At 36.5% G+C, this 20,319-nt stretch overlaps 1 protein-coding gene across 1 annotated transcript; it reads left to right on the forward strand.

Annotated features, from left to right (window-relative positions):
- Nucleotides 1-13,467, forward strand: LOC139728446 (uncharacterized). Its single transcript, XM_071639386.1, has 5 exons — nucleotides 1-238; nucleotides 6,898-7,277; nucleotides 10,031-10,214; nucleotides 10,785-10,958; nucleotides 11,892-13,467. The coding sequence occupies exons 1-5, from the start codon at nucleotides 208-210 to the stop codon at nucleotides 12,035-12,037; spliced, it is 915 nt and encodes a 304-aa protein (XP_071495487.1). The 5' UTR covers nucleotides 1-207; the 3' UTR covers nucleotides 12,038-13,467.
- The last annotated feature ends 6,852 nt before the right edge of the window (nucleotides 13,468-20,319 follow it).

Consider the following 20,319-nt stretch of genomic DNA (forward strand, 5'->3'; position numbering starts at 1 on the left):
ACAGGTTCCGCTCAATTTTCTCAGTATGTGTAATGATAGTGAATGAGTAAGCTGTAGGCTCCTACTGTTCTCCCGCCTTTATGAGAAGTACGGCCCTCCTTTGACATCTATATATTCGTACAAGAATCCATCGTTGCAAATCAGACGGTCCGACGATTCTGCAGTGTCTTTTCTCTGCTTGGTGTTTGTTCTACTGCCTGTTTCATCATGAAGTCCGTAGCACTTTGTCTTCTCATAGGTAAGTGCAGGGAGGTGGAAGATCGTTCCACCTCCCTGGTACTTTAAGTGTAATTCTGGTAAATCAAGCTGCGATGTAGACGCAGAGGAAGAGCTCACTGACTGCATAAATGCATTGTCTTATTAGCTTTAAGACAACGTTGTCTCGGCTCATCTGTACACTTGTTCGTAAAAGGGTCCAGACTGAGGTGCAATTAGTGTGACATCATGAAATGCTCAGTATTTGATCTCCAGTACGCTAAGGACAGCTAACCTTATCAAAAATACAGGATTGAAATGAAAAGGAGAATCACATGAAGCTTACTTCCTGTGTTTAAGTGTGTTTTGCGCCACGTAATCTAAAAGTTCAAGCAATAATCGGCGCCAAAGGCAAATATACATATATATTTCAAAGTATAGAGTTAAACTTGGGCCACCATCCGTGCATGGTCATCTCATTAATTTTGACTGCGGCGAAGATGGTTAAGCTCATACACACATTCAGATTTTCACTCTATCATTATTCTTGGTAGTTGTACTGAACACAACACAACGTCTAGGGTTCCTACGGGGAGTAGAACCAGAAGGTGGATCTCGGCCACCTCGATCAATTCAAGACTTGAAGTCTGTGGAAATGAATAGCAGCAAGCAGTAGCAAATTTTCCCACTATTTTTTTTTTTCGCTCATAATTTCTTCTCCTTTTTTTTCCCCCACACCATTCACCCCGCCAGCTCACTAATAAGGTTCCTTGTTACTATATGATCTAATGATTTTGATGGTATTCATTCCAACTTCACACTACGATTAACTGATTACGTCTTCGAGTTCAGCACCTGTAATACTCACTCTTTCGGCTACGTGCAGGAGACTGTATTTTCTTTTCGCCAAATATAATGTATCATATGGTTTGCATGTGGGAACGATGGAAAATACTAGTAATGTAAGGAAATGATATGATTGAAATCAATGTGTATTGGTTTACAAGTTTAGATTCCAGAGTCCATGCAATAAGTCTCATTTATGAGATGCATTAGTGGCAAAGTGCTTTCCTTATTCTTGAGTTTTCGACATTCATGCAGAGGATTGCACGCGATGCCATGTGATAATACAAGGTCTCATCACGCCTCTCACGGTAAAATATTAACCACGTGATCTCTCGACGTGGTCACATGACTTTCGAGCTGCTTCTACAGCTTCTTTTTGGTCTCAACGTCATGCGTTATGACGCAAGTCTCTCTTTACAGGCCTTCCCATAAAATATCACACAAATTATTTATGGTTAGTGACATTCATTGCCCATGAACTTTTAGGCCTATATCAAAATGTACATGGTTGTGACATTGAAGACAATGGATGTAGGATGGCAGCTGCATGGAGAGTATAGGAGCTTCCGATCTTAGGTCTTCTTCAGCTTTCTTGTCTCTTTATACAAACATGAATGGAATAGAGGTATTGAGTATAGCAAGTCATATGGAGTAATGAGCAATATCGAAAGTATGTACATATATATTATCATTATTATTATGTTATTATTATTATTATTATCATTATCATTATTATTATTAAATTGTATCATTATTATTACTATAATAATAATAATAATAATAATAATAATTATTATTATTATTATTATTATCATCATTATTATTACTATTATCATCATCATCATCTTCATCATCATTATAGCAACATGAGGTTCCTCTGCCAGTTTCCTGGGCATGTATAAACTGCTGTGGTTCAAACTTCAAACTATTTCTACATCCTGCTACAGTTTTGTGGAGCCATCTTACATGTGGATGTGTATTGCGTTACTTACAGGGACGTTCTGCGTAAAGATAAGAATGTCACATGAGAAGCAGTAAAACAAAAATATGGTTTTGGTACATGAATATAAAACGAATAGAAGAATTCAGTTCTGTTCATTTAAGGTCGCTATCCTGTACTGGGATATACAAGCATACAGAAAATCGTGTCTCTCCTTTGATATACATAAGTTCGATAGCTCAGACGTCTGAATCTTTCAAGGGAAAAACATAAAGAGAAACAGAAATATGATTTTAATGTCATTGAAGTTAAAGAACTATGTATTTAATATGTCACTGAAGATGAAACACTACGTACGTGGCTGTTGGGACGACAAGACCTTGTATCTCAAAAATGTCAAATGATCAGGAGAGCGAAAAACACAAATACACATAGCAACCAATTGTAACAAATGGGATTGCCTTTCCTTTGACATGATGGTGGCTTTATTTTTGGGGGTAAGGATTTGGACAGGATGTCACTTGACTGATTATCTGGCAAGTAATCCAAAAAAGTGATTTTCACCAAAATTTGAGATACAAGGTCTGTCACCCCATCAGTGACAATATGTCCGTTTGAGAGATGTTCGTAGTTCTTTATAAAGGAGAAAATATATTCCTTTTATAGGACATGATTGTTATCACGTTGCGGTTATGATGTAAGTTTTTTCTTCTTCTTCGTTTTTTTTTTTTTTTTTTTTTTTTTTGCGCCCCCAAGGCCACTTGCCACCCGTCAATATGCCTCACAATCACTTAACTCTGATTCTGGTAGAGTAAATTTCTCATGACTGTAATACTAGAAATATATTTCTATTTCACACAACCTCTAAATTACAAGTTCACCTTCATAGACATGTATGAGTTGAGTGAATGCAGCAATATTAGTAGAACACATCAATGAGAGTTTGAGGAAAATCTGACGATCCGTTCAAAAGTTATGAATTTTTGAAGTTTCTGGGCAGTCACGGCTGTGTGAGAAGACTAACTATAGCTTGTGATGTCATATGAGTACAACTACATAAAGAAAGTATAAAGAAAATTCAAGATATTCTCACTTTTCTCACATAATAAAAGAACACTCGACTTCTCTCTTTCAGAAATCAGGGGAAATAATATTACCCCTATAAGTCAGTAACATGTCGAAGAAATGTGCGCTTTATTCAAAAAGTCAAGTTTTGTGAAATTCTCTTTTTATTTTCTTTATATTACTGTACGCATGTGACATCATACACTGTAGTTATAGTCTTCTCTTCCAGCAGTGATTGCACAGATACTTTCAAAATTCATAACTTTTGAACGGATTGTCGGATTTTCCCCAAACTTTCACTGATGTGTTCTACTAACATTTTTGCCTTCACTCAATCCACATGTATATGAAGATTTACTTGTCCTTTAATGATTTGTAATTTTACACCATGTTCAAATTGGCTCAAAGAAGAATACCACAAGAACAGAATGTTAAATGGTTATACCAAAAATACACCAGAACTATGCAAGGTACGCTTTAGGCCCATACGTACATGACACCTGCATTTTCACTCGTTTCCACGAAATGGTAGTATCATAATAGTCGAAGTCATAATATCCGAATTGAAGATAGTAATGACGTCACATCAAGTCTTTTGGTAATGTAATATGATTATGTTCTTGAAAACTTAAAGACAGGAGTGTTATGAGGTGGTTACGTCATGGCCTAATGTTACTTTCAAGAGTGTTTTTTTTTTACATTGTAATTCTTGAGGTAAACATTACGATTGTTAAAATCTATCTTTTTAATCTACTTTTGAAAGTCAGTATAGACATGGTAAGGAATTGCACTTCGATGTAGTGAAGCAGTGTAGTATGGTTCATATAGTAACCTTTCAGCTTTAAGGACCAGCTTCTTACGTGACGAGTCAATAAAAAAAAAGTTTACCAGTGATGTATATACATACATACATATATATATATATATATATATATATATATATATATATATATATATTTATATATATAATACACATGCTGTCAACATGGCATAGATGTTATGACATGGCTATCTACATGCTCATCTATGTTAAACTTTTCAACGGGGATAACCACCTCTGACCTCCGAACAGGTTGATCAAACACTATCTTGCAAATAACTGTGCAATTTCGTCTTGTCAACAATGAGAGAGAATAACACTCCAAGATTTAAAGGGCGAAATATTATCTGTTCCTTTTTCTCTTTAAGCCGATACGTTGGTATAACAACGTTCGACGATTCATAAAGATAAGAGAAGATCTTCAAAGAGATATATGATTTGATAAAGGGTTTCAAAGTTCTTGTGGACACTCGGGAGCTAATAATTTGAGCTATGTTAAGCAATGATAAACATTCACGTGATGCCGACTGTCATGATTATGATAGGGCTAATAATAGTGATTACATATAGGCCCCCCTATACTAACGTAGTTTGGAATGTGGTATACACGCAAAACTCGTAATATAATACGCTGATATTAGCATTGATAAACGTATCACTCATTCGGTTCTCTTTATACAACCTGTAGCGACTGAAATTATAAAAAAATACCTTGAAAAAGCGTTTTCATTCAATATAATTCCGTCTACGGGTCTTCCACTTAACTGAATCATGACGTATAATGCGTGTGTGCATTGACATTGCCTCATATTGTGACTAATACTCAACTTGATGCCATCAAACAAAATTTCAACAACATTAAGGAGCGACAAGAAAGTAATATCCTCACAAATCCAATGCATATTACAAGCCCGCCCATTAGTAATAACGTAGTCCTTTTGGGTATATACAATATCAATATATTATTTTCATTTATATTCTTCACCAGTTGTTCACACTACTGTATACTGTTTTCCAATGAAAATACCTTACACATAACTAATTTGAAAATGAGACTGTAGTTGAAATCACTATTTTGTGCTTGCACGAGGATGGAAGCTATAAAATTCCATAATCACCTGTTTCCCTGTTCACTATAGTCTTGTTTAACTCGATTCCTTGTGTAACAAGTCAACTTGAACTAGAAGGGCAAGTGACTTTGATATTGGGTCCAATATCTGTGATGATGAATATGCAAAAAGTTGTCGAAAGTAATCTAGGTGTTCAAATTCACACTCCAAAGTCAGCGAACTTTCATTATTACCATGACTGGTGACGTGAAAAACTGTGTAAGTAGAACAAAACATCACTCCGTTCAATAAATTGTGCAGACCTGCGCTCTGCAAGATATTGCGTCATTACTAAATACAGATTTGGATTGGAAACTCAACGCAGGATTCGTTCCTGAGGGCCACGACGCAATAAATGCGCCTGGTTTATCTCATAATACTGTGTATCAAGCAATCACCTTTGAACGCAATTACATGTATTAATCTCTCTCTCTCTCTCTCCCCCTCTCTCTCTCCCTCTCTCTTTCTCTCACTCTCTGTCCACCTACCTCCATATCTATCTATATAATCTATCTGCAGTATCTTTGTATTTGTTGGTCTGTATTTGTTGTATAATTTTTATCATGCGGTATAATGGGATATGATAAACATAGGTTGACGTAAATGTACAAAAGTCTGCGTTACAGTATTTTGTAGATCGGGGGGAAAATCTTGAGATTATTCATCATCCTCAATCCAAATACTTGTGTGCCAAACTCCAGTGCAAACCGAATGAGTTATCATGTGTTTTAAAAAGTCGTTTCAATCATTTAGATAATATTCTTCATCTGACGGACAAGGCATTTGACATCTAACAACATTTACAAGACTAAAACAAGATTAATATTGATACAAAACTGATACATTATAGCCTCTATTATGCAGGTAGGCCTAAGAGGAATTTATGAGTTTCGGAATAACGAGCCTTCGGACTAACAAACCTTTTCAGACATTTGGAATTATTAACATTACTCTCTAAAAAAAATCGAGTGAAAATTTTCACTCTAAAAAGAGTGAATACAAAAAAGAGTGAATTTCGAGTGAAATTGGAGTGAATTTTGAGTGAAAATGCTCATTTTCACTCATTTTGGAGTGACGTCAGGGATCACTCGAAGATTTTGGAGTGATCCCTGACGTCACTCCAAAATGAGTGAAAATGAACATTTTCACTCAAAATTCACTCCAATTTCACTCTAAATTCACTCTTTTTTGTATTCACTCTTCTAAGAGTGAATATTTTCACTCGATTTTTTTTAGAGAGTATATAGGCCTACCCTATGCTATCTTGAATCGATCGGAACAGTGAATGTCCACCTCTTGTTTCTTGTTCAATTGCACTCTATACAGAGAATAGAGTCTAGTAACATAGAACCACAATAAAACGAAGAAAATTATGTTAATAAAAATAGTAATATTACTATTGTCAAGTTATGATCACATCGCCCCTGATGCACTGGCACCATGGGGTTCAATATATCCTACTGACATGAACACAAGTCTTAGGTTTCTCTTTCTTTCTTTTGTTTAAAAGTTTTATACAGGAATGAAAACAAACATGTACCCTGTGTATCAAATTATTTCGAAATTGACATGAATTATAGCAACACAAAATGCATAATGACGGCAGGGGCTGTGTTTGCTGTGTCATCGACAAAATAATGTGATTCATGTAATATATCATCAGATTGTGTACAAAGTAAACGAATGGTATACATACGAGGCCATGACATCATCCTTTCATGAAATTTGAATTTGTATTTTTGAGACATCAGTTGATCGTTAAACATGATAATAAGACAGTAGTTCAATATAACTGTCTCAAAATTATTTTGGCCAGCTGTAATGAATTTCACCGTTACACAGCTTTGTCTCTCTGTACTCTCAATGGTGTTATAACATGGTGTGATTGCTAAACTTCAATGATTTCTCATGTTTCATCGCAGCTTACGCTTGTATACTTGGAGCTCATGTCGATACCATCACGGCTGCCACGACCACGGCTGCCACGACCGCGGCTGTCACGACCGCGGCTGCCACGACCACGGATGTCACCACAATGGGTACAGTGACTATGATCACAGACGAACCGACAGCGGCCACGGACAACACCACAGATTTCAATACGACGACGAGTATGACCACTGGAACGATGCTAACCACCAATGGGACCAACAGCACAGAGATGATGACCACGTTAACGACAGCCACGGCAGCGAAGATGACCACGACTAGCTGGCCCTCTGCGAACTGGCTCGTGAAAGATTCAAATAACGACACGTGCATGATCATGACATTCAAAGGCATACTGCACGTGGCAGGATCGGTGAGAGATTCAGCACTATAATCAGTCATCTTTTGCCAGAATTTTTAGGAGTACATAAAAATGCTTATCTGGATCGAAGTCTTAAAGGGACTGTACAGTACTGGCTGAGGTGGGGATTCATGTTTTGAACATTCCTCAGTGAGATAATGAGAACCTCGAATGAAATATGAAAGAGCATGTAATTTTTCTTTTAAATTCATGTTCCTTATTCCACATTTCATACAATTTTTATGTTCCATTTGATTTTGAAAAAGAATTTTTTTAACACAAAGGTCAGTTTGAAATAAGATTGCACAAATGTATTAGGACGTATAAATGACGTGTAATATGAGGAACCCACTAAAAAGCAAAGCTTGTAGGATGTGGGTTCCAAAAATATAATACAGGCTTTTAGTACAATATATCAATGTCAAATGTGACGTAACATGCAAAAACACAAGATGTCGAGAATATCATAAAGTTTACGGAATGTACAAAATATTGTATGATGTTTAAGATTAAACTCATGGTATCAATACAAAGAAAAGACTGCAAGAAAAGTAGCAAGTTGATCAAACTAATGAAGTCATCCGTGCGAGGCATCATTTGAGTATGCAGAAATTTTTCAAGTGATCACGGCAAAATAATTAAACGTATGATTTTAATAAATTGACTTTAAGACTTTGCTTAAAGGAACTTAAAGAACTTGATTGCAACCGAACAGTATCTAACTCATTCCAGAACTTGAAGAGCCGGTCGATGTAATTGTCTTAAGGGCTAAAACTGTATGAACAGGGAAAAAATGATAGATTTCACTGTGTCTTGTAGGGTAAGTATGGCTATCACTGTTTTTAACAAACATTGAGGAAAATATACTAGGAATATCACCAGTATTCAACTTATACACAAAAATCCCAACATTATACAAATACAAATAAGAAATTTTTAACAATTTACTTGAAGCAAACAATTCATTAGTGCGATAAAAAAAAAATGTGCACGATTGATAATCCGCAAGGCCTTTTTCTGAATCAAAAAATCAAAAATTTTAGGAAGGATTCAACGTTTATTTGATGAAAATTGGTTTCAAATGGCTGAGATATCAACAAAGTGATAGTAATAAAAGGCGACAGGCCAAGCCTTTTATTATGATCTCTTTGTTTCACCTTGTTTTTGGATATCTCAGCCATTTCAAAACCGATTTTCATCGGATAAACTTTTGATACCCCTTGGAATTGCATGCTCTTTGACATCTCATATGTGGTTTCTGAATATCTCACAAAACGTTTAAAGCTAAATCCTCACCTCAACCAGAACTGTACACACCCTTTAACCGAAGTTTTAATCCCATCACTTCCTGAGGAAATCTGGCTGCATGATTGTTATCCAGTCATCATTAATTTAGCATCTGGGAATTTACTGTATTTCTTATGTTGGAGAAAGATTACATAAAACTTTTTGAACGTATTGAGAATATTGTTGGATTGCTAAAGTTGAATTACTGAGCATACACCGGTATAATTTTTGGCGATTTTACTCGTTCTGCCGGTGGCAACATTTTTAATGTCTTTGCCGTTTTGATCGAGCTGGTAAACGTCAGAGATTTAATCTACAGAACCATTCCAAGTGAAGGTACAATTCTGCAAAAACAAAACAAAACAAAACAAAAAACAAAACATCAAACATCAAACATCAAAACAAAATCACCAAATATATATATATATATATATATATATTATATATATATAATATATGTATATATACTAGTATAAAGTGAAACTTTAAGGATTTCTTCACCTTCACAAATGATATTTGTCGCCCGATTTGAGTAAAACTTTCTTTACCCTCTTCGTTAGATTTTACTCGGTATCTCTCAATTTTTTTTTAAACATTTAATTCACTTTAATTATTCTTTATTTCCATTCAGTAACACATATCATGATATTTGTATATATATATATATACAACGTGTACATTTAATCATAATGTTTACGAATTTTTTAAAAGATAAAACAAATCATAAATTTTAATGAAAATATTATTCGACTTAACGTTAGATTTTCACATTCAAAGGAGTGTGTCATTGGGAAGTAAAACCTTTATTTCCAACAGTATTATCAATGTACGAAGGTTTTCAAGCCAATTACAAGATTCGAAACACATTCTGTTGATGCTGACTATAATGTAGCACTTCCTGACTGGTTCATCCGACATAATTATGCCAACACAGAATTGAGTAAGAAACAGAGGAGCCTCTTTATGGTTACAAAGCGAAGTAGTAAAATATGACCATTAAGGCATTTTTAAAAATTATTTTTTATGCTACTAGGCCTATTTATGGTCGGTGAGTTGGCTCAGTCGGTAGCGCGTCTGCCTCACGATCCTAAGGACCCGGGTTCGAACTCGAGTCTGGACTGAGCAATGTTGTGTGTAATGATACCGTCCCCTCTAGCAAGAGGCAAAACACTCTGTCCCTCGGATAGGACATAAAATGGAGAGTCACAACTCATGCACGTATTAAGATCCCGCTTCATTCATTCATCGCAAAGAGCAGGGTGTTTAACCCGGTGAAGTGGGCCCACCTCACATCCAACTGGACCTCATTGAAGACCAGCTTAGCGTATACTAGTAATTATGGGCTATTCAGCCATCTTCTCAGATGGAAATGAACAAACAAACAAACAAACAAACAAACAAACAAACAATGCCCGCTGGTGTTCTCGATATGAGTAATGCAATCAAAGTACATTTTCACTTTGTGTTTGCTCCTTCAGGAAGACATAACCATACCCGGATCAGCCGAGCCAGCAGGTTCAGTTTGCAACGGCCTCTACTCCGATTTCATACTCAGCTTTAGCATTAATGAAGTAGAATTATACTTTGTTACCCTGAGGTTTTACCTGGACGATACTGAGTGGTATATGTGGAACACGTCTATCATATACATCAACGACCAGGGTAAGCGGATGCGTGTGAATACTATAGTAGCAGCCCTGGTTTTGCAACTCCAGGCTTATCTTATCTTCTCTTTCTCATCTCCAGCTTCTTGAAGAGAAATTCCAGTTATAAGTTAGTCTGATAAGAAAGAGTAAAATCTCACAAGTACAACAGTGATAATTTAATCGAAATCGGATCAAATTTTGATCATTTGATCAAAACTCCCCGCTGCTGCTGCAACGAATACCTGTATGTACGTTTACTTCCGCTACTGTTAATGATACTACCTCTTCAACTATACTGCAAGAGTTACTGATAATGGTGCAGTCATTTAATACTGCAACTTGTATAGAATAATACTACTACACGTAACTGATAGTACTTCTATTTATTATTTTCATCTCTCCAATAAGTTGTGTACTCCTCAAATTCTGCAAGCACAAACTACAGTGATTTATTTTTCCTCTGCTTCTGAGATACCACACGCAAAAACCAGCACTACAGAATTAACGACTTTCATCACTTCTTTTTTGTGAATGATATATGTTAACATGCCTCTAACTCTCGAGATCATATTTTCCCCGTCGGCAGAACCGGTTCCCCAAATGGAATCCAAGCTCCAGAGGCGCTTCACTAGCCCAACCGGAAGTTACTACTCTTGTATCTCGGAGACCGTTACCGTGGGAATGACCTTTAACCTGACCCTGGAGAACATGAAATTGCAGCCGTACAGTAAGGAAACGGAAGCAAACGATTGGGGCAGTGGTGAGCATGCTTGCTTGATTGATTTGATCATCCGTTAGTAAGTCGATCTAATAAAACTATTTTTTTTTCATTTCATGTATTCGCTCACTCACTCACTCATCAAGCAAAGAACGTTGTGATACATTGTATAACGTAAAGTATAACGTAAAGTAACAATAATATAACAATAACATTGTATAACGTAAAGTAACAATAATAACGGTAATTTGTACAGTAACTATGTGTAATTTCATGAAGAGGAGAACGCAGAAAGCAAGTTGCATTGATATTATCAAAATGAAAATGATATACATTGTAATATACAATATATAGTAATGTATTATAATATCAATTCAATTCAATTCAAAAGTTTTATTTTCAACAAAAAGTATAAATTTGACATGCGTTTAAAGGAATGATACATAAATAGCAAAGATAACATTTTGTCAGTAGTCATTACCAAGTGAGGCATTTTTTCATACAAACATATTTATACATTCTGCGAAATGAAACAAGTGGAGGTACCCATTCAAAAGACTGTGCTTGTACTATGTGGGCACTTCCCAGGGAAAAAACAAAATAGGTGAATAACTTAACTACAATTAAGTGTGCGGGAAATGAGAAAAAAGGGGGAAAGGGAGAGAGAGGAAACACAAATAGAAGTAAAGAGACGAGACAACAAAAAATAATTATCATTATGATAGTGCAATTATTAGTATAGAAAGATATAATATATAATGATATCATTGTAATATATTACATTATTATATTATAATATGATATATAATATATAACATATATTATATTTATATATAATAGAAAGAAAAAAATCATACATCATTAGCAACACATTAGCTCCCATCTTGCTTCTTACTTGTCCCACATCGATTATATGACAAAATAATAACTTCGGTTTGTTTGTTTGTTTGTTTGTTTGTTTTTTTTGTTGCACAGCCAACTCTTGCATCGTACCATCAAGCCCGAATGCCGCCCTCATCGTTGGGTTGACGCTAGGTGCCGTCATATTTGTTCTCCTGATTGGGCTCTGCCTCATGTACAGGAAACAGAGTGCAGCCGGACGGTACAACCAGTTCTCATAAGGCGTGACATTATGATACATTGTATGTCATTCGTTCTCCGTATGACCAGGGAGGTGGAAGAGAGACCTCCCTGGTATGACACTCCCTCTCCTATGTCACCCCATGTAAATTTTAACTCGATTGAGAGGAGTGATATTCAATATCCCACTGGATAGCCAATGTGGCAACACAATGAAGGCGAGGTCTTTGTCTGAAGCCAGTTTTCCAGTTTTCATGTTGTTATTATCCTTTATGTTTATTCCGAGGGAAATGAGGGGGGGGGGGGGAGCGGAAAGATACCGTGGGATAAAAGTACTCACTTTGTCCAAAGGATCAACGGGAACAAACAAACAAACGAACAAACAAACAAACAAACAAGAACAACAGTTCATGCTCAATAATAGCCTACCCAAAAGCGTATTGATGTGTAAAGTGCCGTTATCATGGTTATGTGATAAATACCAGGTTGTACTTAAATGTCCAATTACTATGTATATAAACGAATGACTTATATGTGATTAGCATGTGCTTACTAACTTTTTCCTTAGCATCAGCTCATATCTGTTTGTGTGTGTAACTCTGCATTCTTTTGTCCTGTACTCGGCGAAACTAATATTAAGGGCTACAGTTACAGATATTTTAGTCGTAACGTATATAGTTTTCGTGTGCCATGTAGAAAACGTAAGTAACATGATTTATAATATAGAATAGACATGTTTCGTTCATCGTTCAGTCGTTTAATTCGATACTTGAAATGGAGCAACTTCGCGAAGGAGGGACGATTTTGATTGCATTTGAACACATGTCTATATGTGTATCATGACTGTGTATAATACGTGTGTATGTGTGTGCGTGTGTATGTGTATGTGTGTGTGTGCGTGTGTGTGTGTGTATGTGTGTGTGTGTGTGTATGTGTGAGTGATATTCAAGAGTATTGCATTTGTGACAAATGCTTTCACTCTGTCTCACAGAGCAACTCTTTGTGCAGAACATTTTGAAAAAAATGATAATAGATTTTTATTGTAAATCACTCGGCGCATTCGATGGCTGTAATCACTCCATCTCTCTCTCTCTCTCTTTCTCTCTCTTTCTCTCTCTCCTCCTCTCTCTCTCCTTTAGCGTAAATAGAATATTACGGGACATATGGGAAGAAAGCAATACAACTCATGACTATCACTGATTTGGAGAGTGAAAGACGAGAGGCTAAGACCAGGAGAGAGCAAAGGGAAAATCTTTAACAACCTGTAACTCTTTCCCACTCCAATCCCATTTCTTACATGCGTCTAAAGAGTTCTATACCAATCGAACGATCGATATGTTGGTGTAATTTAATGCATTTTATGAGATGTACACTTTGAATTGGCTGAATTACTATGAGAAAAGATGATGTATAAGTTGTTTGTTGATATTCCTGATTTTGAATTTGCCGGAATAAACATTATTACACGGAATATCCCTTGCATATTTTAATTTTCAGTATATATGAAGTAAGTGAGTTTTTTTTTTTCATCTCATCCGTCATGTATCCATTTGTACAGCATGCAGTGTTTCACTCCAATCCAAAGCTACATATAATCTACCACAAAATACAGCAGCATTCATCGTATACAGTCACATTGCATGCTTTTAGTGACTGCGTCGCCGTGAATTTCTATATTGTCTTGTTCATTACTTTGTTCTGTTGAAAAACGAAATGAATTTTTACTCGCGAGTCCATTCGCGAACAATACTCTCTCAGTATTTCACACGACGAACAGACATCATGTCGTATAAATAATGATCAAACTTCATGAGTCAGTGTATCATCAATATCGCACTACACTCAAACGTGGTCAAAGTATAGTGCATGTTACCATGACAACCGCATGACACCCTCAAAAGACGGCTTATGAGTGAATGCTTGTGGTGCGTTTCATCAAAATCAATATTACTGCTACACATCCTCAAAAAAGTGACGAGTCGCACCTTACAAACAAAGTCATAAATTATCAACCGTCTGTGATTGGGGCATAACACGTCCTTACATAAAAGCAGATTGCATTCGTTCTAAGCCATACATTCGAGATGAACTGGGCTGATTCTTGTCACCATGGGTAACACAAGGGTATAATGCCACATTAAAAAAAAATTAAAATGACTGCATTTCATTCTGTTTATGGTTAAGAAGGTACGAGAGCTTTTTATTTTCGGCACACTTTGGTAACACCAGTGTAAAAAGCAAGATCCATGTAATTAAATGCAATTACGTCACAATTCAAAATTTATGACATGAAGTAGTGTGATCAGAAAGCTTCTGTTTTTATTCAAAATAACGTCCTTAGAGGTACACTAGTTTTTTTACCAATGTATTGTTGTGTCTCCTTCCCCCTTCAAATCATAATCTCCAAGTTTCACATTGAGTTTAGATCGTTTTAGGTAGAAAGTTCGTATAGACACTGTCGTTTTATTGCGCCGTAAAATTGCTATGACGGATTTCGTGTGTTTGATTACTCTGATGAAATATAAGTTATATTGGACCAATAAATGGAAACATCGCGATAACCACGTAAGGCGTAAAATGATAATGTAGACGCGAAGTACACGTATAATGTGCGGATCAACTGACCTTTGCATTTGAAACTGCGGTGGTTTGAGTACTAATAATTTATGTGTGTACATGCTTGGGGATGTTATTAGCGGGGGGGGGGGGAGGGAGGGGGAGGGGGAGGGGGAGGGGAGGGGGAGGGGGATGGGGAGGGGGGCGAGCGATAAGGAGGAAAGACCGGAGAGAGAGAGAGAGAGAGAGAGAGAAAGAAGGAAGGAGTGTGGGAAAGGAGAATACAAAAGAAATGTATAAGCTGATAATTATCATTACTTCTAAATCACTGGGCAATGCATGCTCTGTGTCTGTTGAATCATTATGTAATTTTTTTAAACCATCATTCATCGAGTTCTATACCGACAGCGGGTGGTGCTCGGACTGACATAAAAACATTATGTATTCCTCTGAATTCGAAAGAACATTACACTGGAAGATATACAGAGATGATGAAAACACCGCACACTAACCAGAGAATATCAGCCCGATTGTTCGGTAAACATAAAATACTTTGAGGAAAACAATCTTGACACAAACGTTATCTTCATCTTCCGTACAACCTCGTTTCTATAAAGACAAGGCATGTTTAAGTAATGTCACATCAAAATCATCTTATCATCAAAAGCTAAGGTGTCTTTTGTTGAGTTAAGTTCTTTTATTTCTTCAACCCATTGTCAATACAATATCACAAAAGTTTACAAAGTGTCGGCATGATCATACACCATTATGTACACTATAAAAACGTAGTGCAATCGTAGGAAAATTGTAGGCCTTAAGTAAGTATAATATACCATCTCAAAGATACACGATCAGAAGAAACGCTTGCATACAATTTTAAGAAAATAATTGGATATTCAGTGCACAATCTTTACGAGCAGAGCTTGTAGGAAGATGGCCTCAGATGATGTTTCAACGTGAAATAAACTATCATCGTTCTATAACAGTGTGCTAAATCACGCCAATCACCGAAACAACGAGAAACAGCTATATATTGTAAATTTAAGTCCGCGAGAGATCATACGTCTTGTATATATCAGACTTATCATTGCATGATAATACTTTCAAAATCACTAAAAGGTAAAGTTTATCGTCAATTACAATAAACATAAGATTAACGACATTGTATATAAGCTTGTTATTTTCCTGACTACTTTTGCTTGGAAAGCTTAGTTTCAAGTCACTTCAGGTATATAGGGTAAAGATCGTTGGTAGGCGATAAATGCGCATAATACAAGGAACTTTTCACAATGAGTTAAGATACAACGTGTACAAATTTTGATTCTTCATTCGGAGGAAACCTTGCTGCCACCCAATGCTTTCCCTCATTTTGAACCCCGCAGTGTTACATACCTGCAGTAATATATTTCATAAAGGGATCTTAAAATCGTTGCCAAAGAAAAGTAAACAGGACACTGAGTATGCTGTCAATCGTAAAAAAAGGGGGAGGGGACAAAGTATGATATCTGCATATATATAGAGAGAGTGTGCACGCAACAAAAACAAGTTTGTCTGTAAAAAGGCAGATTGACGCAAAGCAAATTATTTGAGACACCCCTGCCGCAGGGAGTGAACCACAAGGAAGACAGTAAATAGAATGAGAAGTATATAATAAATCAGAAAAACTGCATGGAGGGCACAGGTAATGGACCTCATTTCATTTTCCGATTAACGAACCATGGAAATATTACGAGCATTACCCATTCTGTCTCGGTGATATCTCCAAGCATAAAACTATACTCAGGCGTATCAGCGCTTCTTACCAAGTACCAACACGCTGACGTGGTAAAATGATACAAGAAGTAAATGTACGAAGAACTCCTTTCCAAAATGTGCTAAATCCATTTTCACCAAATTGGAATTTAATTTCAGACAAAAATATATTTATCTTTAGTATAGTCCAATACAGTAAACTCTTTACAGTATTGATGTTGTTGTTGTTGTTGTTGTTTTTTGCAAGAAAAGGATTTGTCACCTTTTGGAAAGGAACTCGTCATAGTTTATGTAATAGAAATATTATGAAATTATTATGTAATAGAAATATTATAACATTCTGTGTCTCCGTATTCTGGGATAATGATCTTCTTATTCTCAATATTCTGTACTCCATATAATACACGAAAATTTGAAAAAAAGTGACATATAGCGCTAGAGCTAGCGGTGATTGAGACATTTAATCAGTGGTATACTTTCCTCTATTAATACTTGATACGGTGAAGGGATCTCTTTTTACAATAGGCCCACATAGGCCCACACTGTATTATTTTCTTCAAGAACGATAGTTCATTTATACGTATGCTACTTTAACCCTACAAGAAGGAATCTCTGCCCGGCAATGTTCCATCCATGACACACGTATCTCCAACTCCGTTGGTTGGTGGCAGAACACGTGGCATTGATGCAGTCATCGGGGAGTGGAGACAGGATCGCTGAGGCACAGCTGGAGGAGGACAAGGTATCGTTACATCTAATGTACTGGAGTATCTGCTGTAAAAGTGGAAATTTTCGCGGCGTTTAAATTTTGGCGCATTTTATTTTATTTGTGCTTGCGATATCATGTTCCAATAGTTGATGTCTTGATTCCGCGGAGTTAAAAACACGCGAAACTCTTCTTACCCGGCGGAGCGCGAAAATTATAATCGCGTGAAAATATCCACTTTTACAGTATGTTTGGAGATATGGGTAAGGCTGGTCATCAACATGACAGGTGATGATTATAAAGTTACCATATTTCCTTTACATATTATTTCCATCGCCTGGATCCTAAGGATAATGTTAGCAGGTTGTTCGGGCCGAGTTCTAAATAGATCGAGATTGAACAGTGGAAAAGGAAAGGGTAAAAATGATATTGACTCTTACCAGGAAAGAGCCTGTTTAGGAGGTTCTTTTTTCACACCACAAACAGTGATCCAATAGCGACAAATAACGTGAGTATACCTGCCGTTTTGATGTTGATTTGAATAATTGTTGGGCTAATTCACACAGTAAAGAGTACCTACGTGATCGCTCTGGTCTCAATATTATTAATATTATCTTATTTTTATTAATGTAATAATTAATTAATCAATTAATTGATTTAATAATTAATTAATTAATTAATTAATTTATTCATTCTTTTATTAATTCATTAATTCATTTTTCTATTTACTTTTATTAATTAATTAATTAATTAATCAATTGATTAATTTAATTCATTAATTCATTTATTCATTCATTTATTAATTAATTTATATATTTTTCTATTTATCTATCTATCTATCAATCTATCTATCTATTTTATTCAATGGTGTCGCACCGTTGTTACACGTCAATAGTTTGGCTTCACTTTAAACTTTCAGAACAGGTGTTGATCAAATTCATTTAAAGGGGTCGTATAGTTTTGGTGAGACCTAATTTCTGGTTTCTAACATTTTTTTTTTGGTGAGAAAATAAGAAACCTCTTATGAAATATGAAAGACCATGTAATTTCATGAGGAATTCAATGTTTATTTGATGAAAATTGGTTTTGAAATGGCTGAGATATCAAAAACAGAGCGATTCTTATAAGTGTGGGACCCATACTTTTTTATGATCGCTTTATGTTGCTTTGTCTTTTGATGTTTCAGTCATTCCAAACCCGATTTTCATCAAATAAACTTGGAATTCCTCATAAACTGTTATGATCTGTACTATTTCTTAACTGTTTTCTTGGTATCTCGCAAAAAGTTAAAAGCCCAATTCTCATCTCCACCAATACTGTAACATCCCTTTAACACCGAGTATCCACAGCAGAATTTCATGAACTAATTTGACTAAAAGTTAAAAATTATGCTTTTTTGTTTAGACACTAAAAAAAGAAGACATTGTGTGTGCAGGAAATAAATTGCAATATTCTTTACCTTAATGATCATTTAAGAATGTGCTTTGTCATTAGGTTTTACCTGCGTTGTTGGGCCTGGTTGTGACAGAAATTAGGCCTCGGCCAATTCGGTCCCTCTGCATTTTTGTCACAGCATGAGAATTCAGCTGAATCGGAAATGACGTCATCGACTGCAATGAGGGATGTGCTGTTGGTCTTCTAGATCCACGTGACAAGTATATTCATTGATGATGGAGGCTTGGTTCATCATCGTCTTGGGCATCAAACTCCACGCTAATGATTCGTTCCGGTGGCTTACCTATTGGATATTATTGCTAATATATTGATCACCGTCATGGTGAGAGACCGGACAATGGGAACTTAAATGGAGGTAACTATAAGATGGACCGAGAGGCCCCCCCCCCCCCCCCCCCCCGGTATGGTTAAACAAATTTGCTCAAAATTTGAATGGGGGCGCTGTGGCATAGTGGATAAGACTCCCGACTCCCGTTCGGAGGACCCGAGTTCGAATCCCGCCCAGTGCTTACGTCCTTGGACAAGATGTTTTGCCCGTTATGTCCCTCTCGACCCAGGTGTATAAATGGGTACCTGGCAACGCTAGGGTAATAATAATAGCAGGGCCCTCTGGTAGAGCAGTGGCAACATTGAAGAGGCTACCCTGGGTAAATAAGACCTTATTATCATTATTATTATTAAGACGGTAGATAATAACGTTCAGATATACGGTAAGCGTGTGTCAAACGAGGCACACACTATACCTTTACAAAGGTTGTGTAAATCGTCGGCGACCATCCGAACCGTCGTATCTGTCAGCGGCGTGCGAGAACACGTTTTCGAGAAAAACGCGTTTGAAGTTTGGTGGTCCTTTGAAGTCTAGTGTAAAGAAATTTCTTGCTTTTATTCCCGATCTTTTTATATGAAAAGAAAGGCAAATTCCAGACGATTCGTATCATATATGTATTTAAAATCATGTATGAATAAAACTAATGCTACGTTCACAAAAAGAAAGGCCTCCGCACAGGAAGAGTCGAAAAACAGGTATACGACGGTTCGGAGATCGCACTCTCAGTACGCGCGGTCATCCGAACTGACGTATCGGGGTGATACGTCAGTTTGCTGAACGCGCGTACCGAAAGTGCGATCTCCGAACCGACGTATCCTATTCTTATAACACGCGCGTCTATGCGATATGCATGGTTACGTGGTATTTATCTGTAAAACGAGTGATTTCGTGCATATTTTTGTGTGAATGCAACTATTCTGTGTCATAATTTCATAAGATGTAGTACAAATATGTCCAAGGTCCAGTTTTGTCATGCATGATGAAACACTGGTAGGGGAGGGGGAGATTCCTCTGCAGATTTTTTGTTTGTTTGTTTTGTTTTGTTTTGTTTTTTGACATGAATTACGCTTCAGGCATCAGACGAGAGTTCCTTTGATGTAAAAAACAAACAAACAGACAGACAAACAAACAATCAAAAAACCCACTCCATGTTTAGGACACATTATCTTTGATCAGTTTGTATCTAATTTGTATCACGCAAAAAGTGGTTATACATGTATTGTGAAAGAGGTGGGGCCTATGAAATTATTGCTTTTTCATTGCAGCCTGCCTCTTCTTTTTCCTCTCATTTCATCTTCTCACTCCTCTCCTCCATGGACCTCTTCTCTTTCCCTTGCAACGCTTTAACCCTCTCTCCCACTCTCCAATACTGTAAACAAAAACCAAAATCACACATCCAAGCCTTGCTATTCTTTGTGATAATTCATGCCGCAATCATGACTGCAATGACCTAACTTTCATTCTTTCTAAGCTGCCATGATGAATACTGTACATTTTAACCCATGAATAAAGATTTTCTTTTATAG

Source organism: Diadema antillarum, unplaced genomic scaffold (genome assembly GCF_040938485.1).
Source record: "Diadema antillarum isolate AM-2024a unplaced genomic scaffold, OU_Dant_1.0 seq00000180_RagTag, whole genome shotgun sequence".
NCBI classification, from domain to species: Eukaryota; Metazoa; Echinodermata; class Echinoidea; order Diadematoida; family Diadematidae; genus Diadema; species Diadema antillarum.

Bases quoted from the DNA above. Each gene is read 5' to 3' on its own strand.
- LOC139728446 (XM_071639386.1), top strand. From the start codon at position 208: ATGAAGTCCGTAGCACTTTGTCTTCTCATAG. The intron at 7,278-10,030 runs GTGAGAGATTCA...TTGCTCCTTCAG, and splicing joins TACTGCACGTGGCAGGATCG to GAAGACATAACCATACCCGG. The intron at 10,959-11,891 runs GTGAGCATGCTT...TTTGTTGCACAG, and splicing joins AGCAAACGATTGGGGCAGTG to CCAACTCTTGCATCGTACCA.